Source organism: Symphodus melops (genome assembly GCF_947650265.1).
Source record: "Symphodus melops genome assembly, chromosome: 14".
NCBI lineage: Eukaryota > Metazoa > Chordata > Actinopteri > Labriformes > Labridae > Symphodus > Symphodus melops.
Genome location: NC_136704.1, coordinates 18,733,606 through 18,751,932, shown reverse-complemented (window position 1 = coordinate 18,751,932; position 18,327 = coordinate 18,733,606). Strand labels below are relative to the sequence as shown.

The window sequence follows — 18,327 nt, the reverse complement described above, 5'->3', positions numbered from 1 at the left end:
AAGAGCATTCAAGGAGTTATAAACGCTGCTAAGTTTCAACTTCAAATACCAATGGTGTGAGAAATACTGTGTTCACTAGAAAGAAGGTGTGATAGGGAGTCATTCATTCTGGGAATAGAGCATGCATGCAGCGTTACACACCGGTCAAAAAAGTCATTCAAGGTCAAGGTGAAACCAAGACAAACATGCAGTGAACTTTAAACAAATCTAACTTTTGGCAATTTGTGCTCCAACACTGACACGAGTGCTGTCATGAACTGGGGAGAGTTTTAATTCATATTTATCTTCAAGTTATTTTTCTTTTAGAAGACTAGCAGAAGAAACAGGTAATTATGTTTTACTCACTGAGCTACAGTACAAAGTACAGCTCAGTGTGTCATGAGCTAAAGTTAGCCTTCCTGTGTGAAGTATCGGTATGCAGTCAGACAAGCTGGGCTCTGGCTTGACCGGGTGCTTCACTTTGATCTATACTTTTTTTTTCAGGACACTACTTCATTGACAGAGGAATATTAGAGAAGGGGAATGTCTGTGAATAAATTCAACAGGTTTTTGGTGGTCCTGATTACTCTGGGGACCTTTTACAGAGCGGGTGAGTAAGGCATTCACATCCTGTCTGATCTTATTCCTGTCTAAACTTCAATCACAGAAGTAAGTGAAGTCTGCTGTTTTCGACAGAGAAAGAAAGAATAACGAGAAGCCTCGTGACTAAAGACGTGTTTGATAAAATCTAGAGGATGAAGAAACAGAACATAACAAATCATCACATTTTCTCATATTTCCGAATTACATGAAGATATTTTTGCGTGATGTTTTTAGACACTACCTGAACTTTGTAATATATTCAGTCTGTTTCCTCAAAAGTTTTCAAAAACAAATCATTTGAAATATGAGTGTTTAGGTTACTAGTTTACATGGTAATGGCAATATTTATCTGTACTGAAATGTGTTGAGCAGAAGACCTTTGAAAATAACCACTGAAGCAATAAAACTAATCAATCTGTATATGTAACAGATCACATGTTGAACTCTAGTGTCAGAGTCCAGAGTGCTGTAAGTTAATAAGAAATAGAAACACCTCTTGTCTCTTGTTTTTTTTTTACATTGTTTATTGACTTATTCATCTATTTTTCTGAGGCGTGGAGGAAGTGGGTGTTTTTCTCCATTGTTTGTGTTCTGAATTACAGTGTGGAGAAAATTTAGAAAATACAGTGTAAAAAAAGAGAAAATTAAACTACAAGTCTGAATACACAGCAGGTATGTCATTCTAAGTACTACGCACACACAGTCACAGGTTGTTTGGTGAAACTGGTTTGATGACATTACACACTCATTGTCACAGAAACTGCTTTAACTACATGCTTTGAATTCCCAAGCATGACACTTAACTTAACTTAAATCCACGTCTTGTGTCTTTTCTACTCCCAAACTACTCTGAGACCTCCTCATGTAAAAGGATGTTTGGACCTTGAACTGATGTATTTTAACCTTCAAACTACCAACTATTGGAGTTGCACAAATGTAACTTGGAACAGAACAACAATGCATCTGGATGAAACAACAAACACAACCTGTGACGCAGCAATTTTTCAACACTGTATTATATTTTTATTTTTCATTCATTTTCACTTTAGGCTTGATTGTTTTGTATTGTGGCTGAGCATTATTGCTCCCATATCTTTCCCTTCTGCTGGTCTGATTCCACATTCGTAACATCATTTTCGAGCACACTTGGTGGTAGCAGAATGCATGTAGCTGGATTGCAAATCTAGAAAAGAAGAGTGAAGAATAATAAGCAACTATGGCAACCAGGCACGCCATTAACTGGGCAACGTTGTGCGTACAACGCAGTCCCAGTGATGTTTTTGTTATTTCTAAGATGCCAACAATTACAACAATTGTTGTGCATCTCTTCAAATAGTTGTTTTATAGTCTGATATTATCAACATTTAAAATTAGGTTTACTCCATAATTAAACTTTTATGTTTCTTTTTCTGATGTTTTACAGATGCTACGGTGTGTATTTTAAAGGAGAGTTGCATGTTGCCCTGCAGTTTTAAACAAGGTGATGACATATTGATCCACTGGATCCTGAGCCCGGGACGCCTTTCTATCCACTCCTACTACTATAAAAAAGACCAACTACAAAGTCAGGACCAGCGCTTCACAGGCAGAACATCGCTGTTTCATGACCAGATCTCCAAAGGAAACGCCTCACTCAGGCTGACAGGAGTGAAGCTTGAAGACCGGGGTAAATACAAGTGCTACACCAGCACCACCAGGGGCAACAAGGAGTCATTTATCGACCTCGACTTGGAAGGTATGAAATCCATGGTTAATGCAGAAACATCTAACAACAGTAAGAATGGCCTTGTCTGCAGATCAGTCACATTATGACCACATGTGCACATCTAATGCAATCAAACACAGTTCTATCATAACTTGTTGAAGTTTTGTTTTAGGTGCACTGAAGTTTCAAATTGTAATTGATCTTCCAAGACTGAGGCTGTATATTGTGCCCCAGCTTTGTCTTGTAGCAGTCAAACATACACATTAACAAGGTTACAAACCTGTTTGGGTTTTTTTGGAGGAGCTTTTATGGTAACATAAGTAACAAAGAGACAAACAGAACCAAAGTATTTGTTCAGACAATCAATCCCACAAAGGCTCCTTTAAACGTGTTGAAGTCTGTCACAGAGTAAACACTGACGGGGATTAAGTGAAAACTTATTATCTCCAGGCTACAATTTCTAGAGCTCTCTAAGATAATCAAACATCAAAGTAGCGAATAACCCTACACTCCTAATTACAGGAAACTGCTCCCATATTAATACAAGCCTGTGTTGAAGGTCAGCTGGGAGATAAGGTCGCTTGCCCAGTGAACATGGTCTCTGAGCTTGTGGGAAATTTACTCTGAAAATAATCAGTTTTTCCCTCACTTGTTGAATTCTACGACTACAATTCACACTGCACAAATAAAAGACTTGACAAATTTGACTGTGCTTGGAAGAACATGCATTTGCACAAATAAAGCTTCAATCATTTATATTTGTATGATAGGATGTAATATTACAGAAATACTGCCTGATGGAAAGTAATAAAAAGTATGACATGAGACAGAGAACAAAGTCCTGTTGTAAAAGTTGCTACTTTCCTTCAGTTATAAATGAATGTTCTCGCTCCTTTGAGTGTTGTTGTGAAGACAAAACAAGAGACTTGACAGATTGCTGTTGTCTGGGACATTTAAATTCAAACCTTCAACAGCCTTCAGAAATGGAATTAAAAAAGAACAGGATGTTGATCAATTCAATGTAGGTCAAATGAAGAGACCTGAAAGAGTCATCACCAGATCTCCAACATCATGTTCCAATTGTTTTTTATTTTTTCCCAGCTCCACCCAGAGAAGTCAAAATCCAGCACGTGGGAAACAGAATCACCTGCAGCTCAGAGGGGCTCTACCCTCAGCCTGAGCTCACCTGGTCCTCCACCCCTCCAACCAATCTGACCGAAGAAACAATGGACCAGCAGTTCAGTGTCCTCTACAGCATCAATAGCTCTCTGACAGTTCAAGACAGTGTGGTTGATCTGGACTACAGCTGCACTATCAGCACTGGCACAAACAAGAGGACAGCAACTTTGTTTAAACTAGGTATGTTAAGGAAACTTCTTGTCACTGCATGGGGTCCTTCAGGCCGCCTTAAACAGCTGATATGAAATGTTCACAGTGACAAAACCATCAACAAAGTATTTAAAAATAAAGTGTCACTTCTTGTGTGTTTTCTTTCAGCTTCCATCAGTATTTCAGAAAGCAAAATAACAATCCCCTGCACTTCTTCAAACATCCCCTTAAAAAGCCTCATTTGGACATTCAACCACACACAAAACATCCTGATCCAGGCCACCGCCGAAGTCCCCTTTAAAGTCTCAGAGGAGTGGAGGAAGCATGTCAAAGATGTGTCTGAGTCAGGAAGCCTTGTGTTACAAGAACTAACATCACTTCAGGAGGGAACGTACACATGTGAGCTTAGTACTGCTGAAAAGACTTCTGTACAGAGCACAGTGCTGAAGATAAAGGAAACTCAAAGTAAGTAACATCTATAAGAACAATTCATCAGGATATCTGGTTACTTGGTTTTATTTGCACTTCTAATATCCCAACTCCTGTAGTCCACATGTTCAAGTGTCCTTAAAGACACTGAATCTCAAAATGCTCCTGATGGCACAGCTTTGAGCTGGAAGATTTGAAAAGCATGATGTTCAGAAAACTTGTAAGCTGTATCCAGAGCTGTCAGTTATCAAACATGTTGAAGTGTGACATGAAATCAAAACCCATCAATCCAATATATTTCTCCAAATACTCACAATCACTCTGAGCTTACTGCATTATGTTACAAAAACACGTTCAACTCCTCCTGCTTCCAAAAACTCTCATTTGTACTATTGTACCAATGCAATTACTAAGTACAAACGCAGTATGTATACTCTTTAGACAGACTACTTTTCACCTTTTTTTGTAAGATTTATTTTTGAGCATTTTGCCTCTATTATAGAGGGAGGACAGTGGATAGAAGCGGAAGTCAGGGAGAGAGAGTGGGGATCGACATGCGGGAAGGGAGCCACAGGCCGGACGTGAACCCGGGTTACCCGCGTCAGGACTATAGCCTTGATACATGGGGGACGCGCGCACTGCCACCAGCGTCTCCCTACTTTTGACTTCTACATGACCAACAACTTTATGTTTTGGTCATGTGAATGACTTCATTCAAATAAACTGTGGTCAGGAACAACAAATGGGAAAAGTTTGAGATTAAAACAATGTCGTATTTATATATTTTGTTAAGGAGTCAAAAAATATTTAGATTATACAACAATACTCTTAATTTGGGGATCACACTAAACCTTCATGTTTTCATAACTGGCTGTTTCACTTGTTCTTTCTGGTTGAGAGAGGAATGAACCAAATACTTTTTTTTTCTTTTTCAGGCACTGCTAATGTGGCAGGCATTACAGTTGGGGTTACATTTGGAGTTTTAATACCCATTGGCATAACCATTGGCATAATCGTCTATAAATGCAAGAGGGGTACATGGGCAAATACAACCACCACAGACGCACCAGCAACTGACGGCCATACCTCATCAATGTAAGTTTACTTTATGTTCGGGGGGGGGACTAAGGGTGGAAGCTAAGGATAATAAATGATATAAAACAATAAGATAACTCAATTAAGTGACAACCAAAGCAAAAAAAATCCTCAAATACATGTCATGTTTTCTTTGACAGGCATTTCTGAAAGGTTTTCTATAGAACTCGTTTATCATTAAGACAAATACATGCCAGGCTGATTGTTTGAGCTTGATGTGCTTCAGAACTTAATTCTGTTCAATTTTGTTTGCAGGGAAAATGGAAATAGAACCCTGCAACATGATGCACTTCAAATGAGACTTCTAGACTCAACAACAACAGTCATCCATGATGAAGAACAAGACAATGGCTGATAAATGGACGCAAATATTTATGAGAGAAAGTGTTATTAAACTGCCAGCTTCTCAAAGGATCCCAAACAAAGGATTCAACATCTGGATGTATGAATGTGCCAGGATTAAATGAACAAAACTGTCACAAGCGGTGAAAAAGAAGGAGGAGGAACGAATTGCAGAAAACTATTTTTTTTACTTACTATCAAAAACCAAAGTCCATGTGGAAGAACAGGGACAAAACACTAAATCCATGGGGTAATCAAACAGGTGAGACTAATGACACAGGTGAACACAATGAGGACAACCAACACTGGAGAGAAACAGACAGACATTAAGGTAACACTGAGAACTGCAAAGTAAAGCATGCAACACTGAAGAAAGAGAGCCGAAGAACAAAACACAGAGGCACAAGGAGAAGACTTTACAAAATAAAACACTAAAGACTATACGAGTAAACAATTAACACTACACTGGGACACACAAACACACACACACACCTACACACACACACACACACACACACACACACACACACACACACACACACACACACACACACACACACACACACACACACACACACACACACACACACACACACACACACACACACACACACACACACACACACACACACACACACAAGGGAATAATTGAAAACTAAAAGACAACTCAAAACTCAAAACTACAACACAAACCATGACAAAAACATTGGTTGTTTTAAGAGGAAAGATCTGGAGCTAAAGATTGCCTGCATCCTTGACCTGCCAACTTCAAGAAGTATCTTATGTGTCTACATGACGTGTCAGACAGCAGGAGTGGTTTGAACTGTTGCATGTAAGTGGGCAGGAGGGTGTTTAATTGTACAGAATAGTTTTCATGCAATTTTACTTGAAGTCAAAATCTGATGGTTTATGTAAAACTCTATGTAAAGATCTATTTTATAAAAACAGTTTTTATTTAAAATCATGTGTTGATATAATGAGTATGTTTGATAAAGATTATTTTTTATTTTTAAGAATGTACGTCTGTGATTTTTTTTTAACAAGGGATTTGAAAACATTTGTTTGTGACATGTGAAGAGCAGTTTCTACAAAATTAACAGCCAGAGTGAAAAAGCAAAGTTACCTGTGTAACATGTGAAACAGTGTTTCATATGTACTCAGAAACAGTTGTTTAACTTCAGCAGATATTTGGTCAAATTATATGTCTAAATATAGAATTAAGTTGGCCTATTTGTTAATTTGATCACCTGTTATCAACCCTTCTTTAGTGAAGACATGTTTGTTTCCAATAAGTCCTGTTGTTTCACTTTCACTTATCCTGATGGAGCTGCCTTCAGTAAGTCCTGAACAAAAATGTCTCCTTGAATTTTCAGTACCAGTATTTATAGCACTGGTCGGATCGCAGCTCTATAAACAGAAATGCCTGTCTGTCAGTCTGGACTGGACTCAACTATCAAAACAGCTGTTGGTAGGAAAGCCCTAAAATATGGGCACGCTGATCTAACCCACTGTGGTCTTTATAACTTCATGCAAGGTGCCAATAATTGTATCCAAAAGTATCTATACAATGATTCCCATTCACTTGTGTCGAGTGGCGTAGAGGTGTGTAAAAAAAAAAAACCTGACACCCCAGTCAAAGTTCCTATAATAAGTATGTCCTGAACCCAAAGGTGACACCTGCTGGGCAAATAAAATCCACAGTACATGTATGACACAGGGATTATGGACTAAACAATTAAACACAATAACACTCGAAAACATTCACACACAGAAACACTAGTCAAAAATTAACTTAAAAAGGATGAAATGCAAAATTAAACAAGACAAAAACCATGACACTAACAGGAATAACTCAACTGCAGCCTACTTTCAAATCAAATCAAATCAAACTTTATTTATAAAGCGCTTTTCATACTTTTAAAAGTAGCACAAAGTGCTTTACATGTTAACATCACATTAAAATCACATTAAAATCATTCCCACCCTCCCCCCATCCCCCACGCATACAGACAGTATCACACTCACAGTCATGCTCACAGTCACCCCACGCTCCAACACACACACGCAGACCTACTCACATACACACACATGCACACACACCAGCATCAATGGTATGGACAGAAGGCTGAGTACGGATGAACCAGGTAAGTAAACGCCAAAGAGGAGCCGTCTGCATCGAGAGCGGCAGATCGGCCGCAGCCATCAGGGGCACCATCACAGGGTGCCCAGGGGAGGCGGGGCCGAGACCCCTGACCTCCACCCAGACACCGCAGGGCGGCGCCCAGGCAGCCACAGCCCTCCACCGCTCCCGACACAGAGGGCTCCCTCGGAGGAAACACTGGCAAGAAACGTAAAATACATAAAACTTTAAAATGAGGCCAAACAATAGACTGAATAAAGCTAAAACCAATAGAATGATGGTAAGAGATAAGTAAACATAAAATGCTAAAATCATAACAGATAAAATGAATAAATATTATTTAAAAGCTAGACTAAAAAGGTGGGTCTTGAGCCTGCTCTTAAAAATATGAGCGTTCTCTGCGGCCCTGAGGTCCTCCGGCAGGCTGTTCCAGAGGCGAGGGCCGTAAAAACTGAAAGACGCCTCGCCGTGGGTGTGTGTCCTGACTTTTGGGATGACTAAAAGACCTCTGCCGGAGGAGCGCAGGGACCGCGAAGGCTCATATGGTAAAAGCAATTCTGACAGATAAGAAGGCCCAAGACCATTAATACACTTAAAAACCATTAAAAGAACCTTAAAATCGATCCTGAAAGACACGGGGAGCCAATGCAGTGATTCTAAAACCGGAGTAATACTTTAAATTATTCCGTTTTTTTATTCAATCCAATGTTACAGGAAGCATCTGTCAAATGGTCTATTAATACTGTATGAATTTAAATCTCACAGGACAAAGTATCCCAAATGTTTATTCCTAATGATAAATTAAAGATCTTTGTACATAAATTAAAATCAATTAATTTTAGTTCACCGATTTCTTCATTGCTGGGGGGAAGATTTATCATTTTTATAGCACAATATTGGTTGTCAAAATGATCATTACAGCCAAACTACAGCACCCTGTTACCCTGTTGTCACCCAGTTGGTGTTAATGTTGATATTAAATATGGATTGCTGCAATGACATTTTAAATAAAAAGTTTAGTTTTTAGTTTTTTATTGAGACACAACAACAGGTCTTGAGGGGAGGAGAAATTCAGTGATTTTCATCCGACTGTAAAAAAAAAAAAAAAGATAAAGAATTGAATTGACTTAAACTTATCATTTGTTGAAGATCTTATTTTCACCAAGCCGCTAAAGATGTGTGGTTTCAATCAGGAATGGAGGTCAGGTTTGGTTTGTTGACACACAAGAGACAACCAACTCCAACATACGAACATGAAAACAGTGTGAGCAAACCGAAGAGTTCAACACTTTTGACTGAAGCTTGACACCACCCAAAGTCATACAAACAAGATAAGTATTCCAAACATTTGCTACTTCTTGGCATTGTGTAACCTTTTCCTTCCTGTGATTATGCTGCAATAGAAATCTAAGGCAGTCAGCCAGCCGGCCCATGTGGGAGTGTGCAGATCCCACTGACCTCCCTCCTGCTAAATGAGCAGTGCTAAAAAAGGATATGAGCGGGTTAAAGCGAGTCATGTTTTTTTATGTTCTGTTTTATCTGCATGGATTTGCAATAACAGGTAATTGAGACTTTGTTTACTTCAGTGTAAACGTGAAACAGAGAAATGTTTGAACTTTGAAGAGGCCTTAATGAACGTTTGAACACATTTCAGTTGGTTTTCTGCATGTTTGACCGAACAGAGCTATGCCAGTTTAGACTGACCTAATTCATTTGTCACCGTTTTAAACCAGAGTATGAAACCTAAAACAACCTGGACAGTGATTGTTTTTCTGGCTTTAAGTATCACACACATCTGTTATATATTTGAACGACTGTAATATGAGCAACCAAGCTGTTGTATCCGTCAGATAACAGTGTACAGATGTTGTTGTCGAGATAAGACGGTTTCCCTCTGCAACTTTCCCAGAGACGAGACATCTTTTAAGAAAATCTGTGAACTTTGCAAGTGTCTAACTTGTAGCTATATTATGTTATAATCCTGAAAAGTCTCTGTCAAGGGGTACACCCACTTTTAGAGTGAGGCGTCTGATTAAGAACATTTGTGATTGACTGAGCTGCATTTCAAACCAGGCACTGGGTGGTACTGGGTGGTACTGGGTGGTACTGGGTGGTACTGGGTGAAACCAGATTCAACACTTCTAGCTGAGCCCGTTAAAATCCACAGCTGGTAAATGTTTCATGTTTTAAATTCCTTAAATCACATCATCTTTTGTCAACTTCAAAAAGTGTGAGCATCCAAAGAGGAACTTTGCAGACCTAGATGGGACTTATAAATGTCAGTTGAAAACACAAGTCTTACCCAACTCTGAACATAAAACTCAACGTCATTAAAGATTGTAAAGGTAACATTTCTAAATGACATCATATGTTTCATTTTTACAGAGGGAACTGTCTCTACTGTTGACTGTCATGACAGGTGAAGGATTATTCAAACTTGTATTTGTTGTGTTGTTTACATTTCTGCAAGGTAGAAATAATAGAATATTTAACAGTATAATAAACAGAATATTTTTTGGAATAGCAGCAAAAACTCAAGAACATAAATAGAGCAACATTAGCTGAGAAGTTCAAGTAAAACAGAGCTGCAGATTAGAGAGACTTTCATTTCATCACAACTTTTCACATGTCAGGCCATAACTGACTGAAAGACATCTCTCATGAGGTATATCAACAACACTTTTATAACCACTGCTGGACTAGTTTTTAAAACATTATTATCACAGCTGTTTGAGCCGTGTTCAATGCAGTGGCGTGTCCAGGATGTGAAATGTACAAGAGACTAAAGTAATTACAGGAGGGGGGGTCTGTGGGGATTCTCCCCCAGGAGAAACAATATAGCTGTTGTAACGTGTAAATGAAGCTTTTTGGAACATTTTGAGACTCATTTCTTCTACATTTTTTTTCCTCTGATTGACACTGAGGGTAAATATCATCACGGCGTGACACTGACCGAAATCCATCACAGAGACAGTGAACTGTAATCTGCAGAGAGGAGCGTCTCTATCTCCAAACGGCTATGGTCGATCTGATTTCAACAGTAGTTTGCGTGTTTTAATCTTTATGAGGATAATATTATATATATATAAATTCTGAATCTGCAGAGTCGTAGCTTTCTAAAGGTACCTTATTTGTGCTTGTAGTCCAAACGGTTCAGGAACAGTGTTGACTCACACTCTCCACAGACGCTCCAACATGCGCTGCGGTGTTTGGGGGGGCGGAGCTTCAGGGATGGACGAAACCACTGCCAAGGCGGTGAAAAACTTTGCGCTCTCATCGGCCACAGCTCTGCTGACCACAAATCAGTTCTTAAGGACTCAGTTTAGCTTTACTGCAGTTGCTGGAAATGGCAAACTCTGAATCAGTAGTTCAGCGTTTGTCCCTGTATGGCTGTATGGGTTGATGGACTTGACCAACTACCAATCAGAGTGGAGTCTGCGCTTGGGGTGGCCACCCCCCTACTTCAACGCACCTTGTTGAAGTAGGGGGTGGCCAAAATGTCATCTGTAGACCAGTACATTTCAAGGTCAGGCTTATGAATGATATGATGAAGAGCAGCAGCATCATTTAGAGGTCCAGGATTCTCAGTGAAAAAGTCTTTTGGCTGCCAGTTCATTTCTTTCCACATCAGATTACCTGGACCAGGACCTGCACCTGGCTGGTTTACAGGGCCTCTTGCTTGGTCACCAGGCACTTGACCTCCACCACGCCCATAAGATCCACAGGTCCGACCTCTGCCTCTTTGCTGTGATCAACCTGTAAATAATTAGAATGACAACTTTTTTATTCAACAGTGTGATGTGCACAAAGAGAGGAACGTTATTTTTCGGCCTCTTCATATCATATCTTACCTCTTTCACCTTGGGTAGTTCTGTATAAAGGACACCTGGGCCTTGAATCCCTGGACTCTGTGTGTAAAATGACAGTCCAGAGTGCTGTAAGTTAATAAGAAATAGAAACACCTCGTCTCTTGATTTTCTTTTTACATTATTTATTGACTTATTCGTCTATTTTTCTGAGGCGTGGAGGAAGTGGGTGTTTTTCTCCATTGTTTGTGTTCTGAACTACAGTGTGGAGAAAATTTAGAAAATACAGAAAAAAAAGAGAAAATGAAACTACAAGTCTGAATACACAGCAGGTATGTCATTCTAAGTACTACGCACACACAGTCACAGGTTGTTTGGTGAAACTGGTTTGATGACATTACACTACTCATTGTCACAGAAACTGCTTTAACTACATGCTTTGAATTCCCAAGCATGACACTTAACTTAACTTAAATCCACGTCTTGTGTCTTTTCTACTCCCAAACTACTCTGAGACCTCCTCATGTAAAAGGATGTTTGGACCTTGAACTGATGTATTTTAACCTTCAAACTACCAACTATTGGAGTTGCACAAATGTAACTTGGAACAGAACAACAATGCATCTGGATGAAACAACAAACACAACCTGTGATGCAGCAGTAGACTGTAATGCTAAAGCTTGTGGATTCAGAATTTTATTTATATATATTTTTTTTTTAAACACAAATGTTTAGCATAACATAACATTTAGTTGCCAAACATCGAGGTAACAAGAACAACTTTTTTACTTCACTGGATCCGAAACCTTAAGTCCAACCTGCTCTGAGGTTTTTAAAATTAGATTTGCACATATTAGCTAAAAACATTTTAACACACTTACTGGAATTATACAAAAGTTGTTTGTAGTCTGTAACGGCCAATTAGGTTAGGATTTTATTAATAAAATAAAATAAATTGCTAATTTTTCAACACTGTATTATTTTTTTATTTTTCATTCATTTTCACTTTAGGCTTGATTGTTTTGTATTGTGGCTGAGCATTATTGCTCCCATATCTTTCCCTTCTGCTGGTCTGATTCCACATTCGTAACATCATTTTCGAGTACACTTGGTGGTAGCAGAATGCATGTAGCTGGATTGCAAATCTAGAAAAGAAGAGTGAAGAATAACAAGCAACTATGGCAACCAGGCACGCCATTAACTGGGCAACGTTGTGCGTACAACGCAGTCCCTCTACTGTTGATGTTTTTGTTATTTCTAAGATGCCAACAATTACAACAATTGTTGTGCATCTCTTCAAATAGTTGTTTTTTAGTCTTATATTATCAACATTTAAAATTAGGTTTACTCCATAATTAAACTTTTATGTTTCTTTTTCTGATGTTTTACAGATGCTACGGTGTGTATTTTAAAGGAGAGTTGCATTTTACCCTGCAGTTTTAAACAAGGTGATGACATATTGATCCACTGGATCCTGAGCCCGGGACGCATTTCTATCCACTCCTACTACCATAAAAAAGACCAACTAGAAAATCAGGACCAGCGCTTCACAGGCAGAACATCGCTGTTTCATGACCAGATCTCCAAAGGAAACGCCTCACTCAGGCTGACAGGAGTGAAGCTTGAAGACCGGGGAAAATACAAGTGCTACACCAGCACCACCAGGGGCAACAAGGAGTCATTTATCGACCTCGACTTGGAAGGTATGAAATCCATGGTTAATGCAGAAACGTCTAACAACAGTAAGAATGGCCTTGTCTGCAGATCAGCCACATTATGACCACATGTGCACATCTAATGCAATCAAACACAGTTCTATCATAACTTGTTGAAGTTTTGTTTTAGGTGCACTGAAGTTTCAAATTGTAATTGATCTTCCAAGACTGAGGCTGTATATTGTGCCCCAGCTACACTATGTCTTGTAGCAGTCAAACATACACATTAACAAGGTTACAAACCTGTTTGGGTTTTTTTGGAGGAGCTTTTATGGTAACAAACATCAAAGTAGCGAATAACCCTACAATCCCAATTACAGGAAACTGCTCCCATATTAATACAAGCCTGTGTTGAAGGTCAGCTGGGAGATAAGGTCGTTTGCCCAGTGAACATGGTCTCTGAACTTTTTGGAAATTTACTCTGAAAATAATCAGTTTTTCCCTCACTTGTTGAATTCTACGGATACAATTCACACTGCACAAATAAAAGACTTGACAAATTTGACTGTGCTTGGAAGAACATGCATTAGCACAAATAAAGCTTCAATCATTTATATTTGTATGATAGGATGTAATATTACGGAAATACTGCCTGATGGAAAGTAATAAAAAGTATGACATGAGACCGAGAACAAAGTCCTGTTGTAAAAGTTGCTACTTTCCTTCAGTTATAAATGAATGTTCTCGCTCCTTTGAGTGTTGTTGTGAAGACAAAACAAGAGACTTGACAGATTGCTGTTGTCTGGGACATTTAAATTCAAACCTTCAACAGCCTTCAGAAATGGAATAAAAAAAAGAACAGGATGTTGATCAATTCAATGTAGGTCAAAGGAAGAGACCTGAAAGAGTCATCACCAGATCTCCAACATCATGTTCCAATTGTTTTTTATTTTTTCCCAGCTCCACCCAGAGAAGTCAAAATCCAGCAGATGGGAAACAGAATCACCTGCAGCTCAGAGGGGCTCTACCCTCAGCCTGAGCTCACCTGGTCCTCCACCCCTCCAACCAATCTGACCGAAGAAACAATGGACCAGCAGTTCAGTGTCCTCTACAGCATCAATAGCTCTCTGACAGTTCAAGACAGTGTGGTTGATCTGGACTACAGCTGCACTATCAGCACTGGCACAAACAAGAGGACAGCAACTTTGTTTAAACCAGGTATGTTAAGGAAACTTCTTGTCACTGCATGGGGTCCTTCAGGCCGCCTTAAACAGCTGATATGAAATGTTCACAGTGACAAAACCATCAACAAAGTATTTAAAAATAAAGTGTCACTTCTTGTGTGTTTTCTTTCAGCTTCCATCAGTATTTCAGAAAGCAAAATAACAATCCCCTGCACTTCTTCAAACATCCCCTTAAAAAGCCTCATTTGGACATTCAACCACACACAAAACATCCTGATCCAGGCCACCGCCGAAGTCCCCTTTAAAGTCTCAGAGGAGTGGAGGAAGCATGTCAAAGATGTGTCTGAGTCAGGAAGCCTTGTGTTACAAGAACTAACATCACTTCAGGAGGGAACGTACACATGTGAGCTTAGTACTGCTGAAAAGACTTCTGTACAGAGCACAGTGCTGAAGATAAAGGAAACTCAAAGTAAGTAACATCTATAAGAACAATTCATCAGGATATCTGGTTACTTGGTTTTATTTGCACTTCTAATATCCCAGCTCCTGTAGTCCACATGTTCAAGTGTCCTTAAAGACACTGAATCTCAAAATGCTCCTGATGGCACAGCTTTGAGCTGGAAGATTTGAAAAGCATGATGTTCAGAAAATGTGTAATCTGTATCCAGAGCTGTCAGTTATGAAACATGTTAAAGTGTGACATGAAACCAAAACCCATCAATCCAATATATTTCTCCAAATACTCACAATCACTCTGAGCTTACTGCATTATTTTACAAAAACACGTTCAACTCCTCCTGCTTCCAAAAACTCTCATTTGTACTATTGTACCAATGAAATTACTAAGTACAAACATTGGATGTAGTATGTATAATCTTTAGAGATACTACTTGTGGCCTTTGATCTCTAAATGACCAACAACTTTATGTTTTGGTCATGTGAATGACTTCTTTCAAATAAACTGTGGTCAGGAACAACAAATGGGAAAAGTTTGAGATTAAAACAATGTCGTATTCATATATTTTGTTAAGGAGTCAAAAAATATTTAGATTATACAACAATACTCTTAATTTGGGGATCACACTAAACCTTCATGTTTTCATAACTGGATGTTTCACTTGTTGAAGTCTGGTTGATAGAAAGAGGAATGAGCTGAATCCATTTTCTTTTTCAGGCACTGCTAATGTGGCAGGGATTATAGTTGGGGTTATAATTGGAGTTTTACTCACCATTGGCATAATCATCTATATATACAAGAGGGGTACAAGGGCAAATACAGCTACCACAGACGCACCAGCAACTGACGGCCATACCTCAAAGTAAGTTTACTTTATGTTCGGGGGGGGGGGGGGGGGGGGACTAAGGGTGGAAGCTAAGGATAATAAATGGTATAAAACAATAAGATAACTCAATTAAGTGACAACCAAAGCAAAAAAAAATTCTCATGTTTTCTTGGACAGGTATTTCTGAAAGGTTTTCTATAAAACTCGTTTATCATTAAGACAAATACATGCCAGGCTGATTGTTTGAGCTTGATGTGCTTCAGAACTTAATTCTGTTCAATTTGTTTGCAGGGAAAATGGAAATAGAACCCTGCAAAATGATGCACTTCAAATGAGACTTCTAGACTCTGGAACAACAACAGTCATCCATGATGAAGAACAAGACAATGGCTGATAAATGGACGCAAATATTTATGAGAGAAAGTGTTATTAAACTGCCAGCTTCTCAAAGGATCCCAAACAAAGGATTCAACATCTGGATGTATGAATGTGCCAGGATTAAATGAACAAAACTGTCACAAGCGGTGAAAAAGAAGGAGGAGGAACAAATTGCAGAAAACTGTTTTTTTTTACTTACTATCAAAAACCAAAGTCCATGTGGAAGAACAGGGACAAAACACTAAATCCATGGGGTAATCAAACAGGTGAGACTAATGACACAGGTGAACACAATGAGGACAACCAACACTGGAGAGAAACAGACAGACATTAAGGTAACACTGAGAACTGCAAAGTAAAGCATGCAACACTGAAGAAAGAGAGCCGAAGAACAAAACACAGAGGCACAAGGAGAAGACATTACAACATAAAACACTAAAGACTATACGAGTAAACAATTACCACTACACTGGGACACACAAACACACACACACACACACATTTTTATTTTATTTAAAATCCTGTGTTACTATTCTGTTTGTTTGATAAAGATTATTTTTTACTTTTAAGAATGTGCGTCTGTGATTTTTTTTTAACAAGGGATTTGAAAACATTTGTTTGTGACATGTGAAGAGCAGTTTCTACAAAATTAACAGCCAGAGTGAAAAAGCAAAGTTACCTGTGTAACACAGAACAACTCAGAAACAGTTGTTTAACTTCAGCAGATATTTGTTTAAATATAGAATTAATCTATAATTCAGTCTGTCAGTCTGCACTGGACTCAACTATCAAAACAGCTGTTGGTAGGAAAGCCCTGAAATATGGGCACACTGATCTAACCCACTGTGGTCTTTATAACTTCATGCAAGGTGCCAATAATTGTATCCAAAAGTATCTATACAATGATTCCCATTCACTTGTGTCGAGTGGCGTAGAGGTGTGTTAAAAAAAAAAAAAACCTGACATCCCAGTCAAAGTTCCTATAATAAGTATGTCCTGAACCCAAAGGTGACACCTGCTGGGCAAATATGTCTCTTACACTTCACAACTCCTAAACTTGGCTCCACAGTACATGTGTGACACAGGGATTATGGACTAAACAATTAAACACAATAACACTCGAAAACATTCACACACAGAAACACTAGTCAAACAGGATGAAATGCAAAATTAAACAAGACAAAAACCATGACACTAACAGGAATAACTCAACTGCAGCCTACTTTAAATTATTCCGTTTTTTTATTCAACCCAATGTTACAGGAAGCATCTGTCAAATGGTCTATTAATACTTTATGAATTTAAATCTCACAGGACAAAGTATCCCAAATGTTTATTCCTAATGATAAATTCAAGATCTTTGTACCTAAATTAAAATCAATTAATTTTAGTTCACCGATTTCTTCATTGCTGAGGGGAAGATTTATCATTTTTATAGGGCAATATTGGTTGTCAAAATGATCATTATAGCCAAACTACAGCACCCTGTTACCTTGTTGTCACCCAGTTGTTGTTAATGTTGATATTAAATATGAATTGCTGCAATTAAAAAAAAGTGTTTTTTATTGAGACACAACAACAGGTCTTGAGGGGAGGAGAAATTCAGTAATTTTCATCCGACTGTATAAAAAAAAAAAAAAAAAGATAAAGAATTGAATTGACTTAAACTTATCATTTGTTGAAGATCTTATTTTCAGTCACCAAGCCGCTAAAGATGTGTGGTTTCAATCAGGAATGGATGTCAGGTTTGGTTTGTTGACACACATGAGACAACCAACTCCAACATACGAACATGAAAACAGTGTGAGCAAACCAAAGAGTACAACACATTTGACTGAAGCTTGACACCACCCAAAGTCATCCAAACAAGATAAGTACCAAATACTTCTTGTTAATCTCACCGTCATATTGTTAATTAAATATCACATAAATATTTGCTTTAAGAAATCAAAGCATGTAAGGGTCAGTCATTGATATGATGAAGCAAATCTTTTGAGAAAACTTTCAAACAAATTTTTGCACAGTGTTAAAATGGTTTAAATACACTGCAATGATCTCTCTCTTTCACTTGTTGCAGCTTTAAGCTTAAAGTGCGACTGAAGATCTGTCCTTTTTTAAGCTTTGGGTACTATTGGATGCTATGCTCATTAAAGTAACAGCGCTTTTATCACCTTACATGTTATTACTCAAACATCTGGATCAATTTATAGTAACTTCACAACTCAAGTGAACTCGGAGGTTTCACTTTTTTATAAATCTCAGCAGTGACTCACCAGACGAGAGCAGAGCGAGCAGGAACAAGGGACCCAGAGCTGCAGGCTGAAGCTTCATGACGGACTGCTGCTGAGAAGTGCGACGTCCTCTTACCCACCGACCTTCCGCCAAAGTCTTAAGAGAAA

General features: G+C 38.6%; 2 protein-coding genes across 4 annotated transcripts in view; one reads left to right on the top strand and one right to left on the bottom strand.

The window, feature by feature from the left end:
* The window catches only part of LOC306834849 (gamma-aminobutyric acid receptor subunit rho-3-like), a 40,570-nt gene extending 33,647 nt beyond the window's left edge, over positions 1-6,923 (bottom strand). Inside the window, exon 1 of the mRNA XM_079361080.1 lies at positions 5,678-6,923. The gene's annotated coding sequence lies outside the window, so the exon portion shown is untranslated. The remainder of the gene's footprint in view (positions 1-5,677) is intronic.
* On the top strand, positions 108-16,599 carry LOC306834854 (uncharacterized protein). 3 transcript variants are annotated; one of them, XM_079361087.1, is made up of 7 exons: positions 108-326; positions 484-589; positions 2,006-2,317; positions 3,389-3,646; positions 3,785-4,081; positions 4,981-5,140; positions 15,842-16,599. In XM_079361087.1, the coding sequence occupies exons 2-7, from the start codon at positions 523-525 to the stop codon at positions 15,942-15,944; spliced, it is 1,197 nt and encodes a 398-aa protein (XP_079217213.1). In that variant the 5' UTR covers positions 108-326; positions 484-522; the 3' UTR covers positions 15,945-16,599. The 3 variants fall into 3 exon arrangements, with proteins under 3 accessions (XP_079217213.1, XP_079217215.1, XP_079217214.1); XM_079361089.1 differs by lacking the exon at positions 15,842-16,599 and adding an exon at positions 5,396-5,994 and having other exon boundaries at positions 166-326; XM_079361088.1 differs by lacking the exon at positions 108-326 and having other exon boundaries at positions 368-589.
* The last annotated feature ends 1,728 nt before the right edge of the window (positions 16,600-18,327 follow it).

Coding starts and splice junctions, on each gene's coding strand:
- LOC306834854 (XM_079361087.1), top strand. CDS start 523: ATGTCTGTGAATAAATTCAACAGGTTTTTGGTGGTCCTGATTACTCTG. Junction 590..2,005: donor GGGGACCTTTTACAGAGCGG/GTGAGTAAGGCA, acceptor GATGTTTTACAG/ATGCTACGGTGTGTATTTTA. Junction 2,318..3,388: donor TATCGACCTCGACTTGGAAG/GTATGAAATCCA, acceptor ATTTTTTCCCAG/CTCCACCCAGAGAAGTCAAA.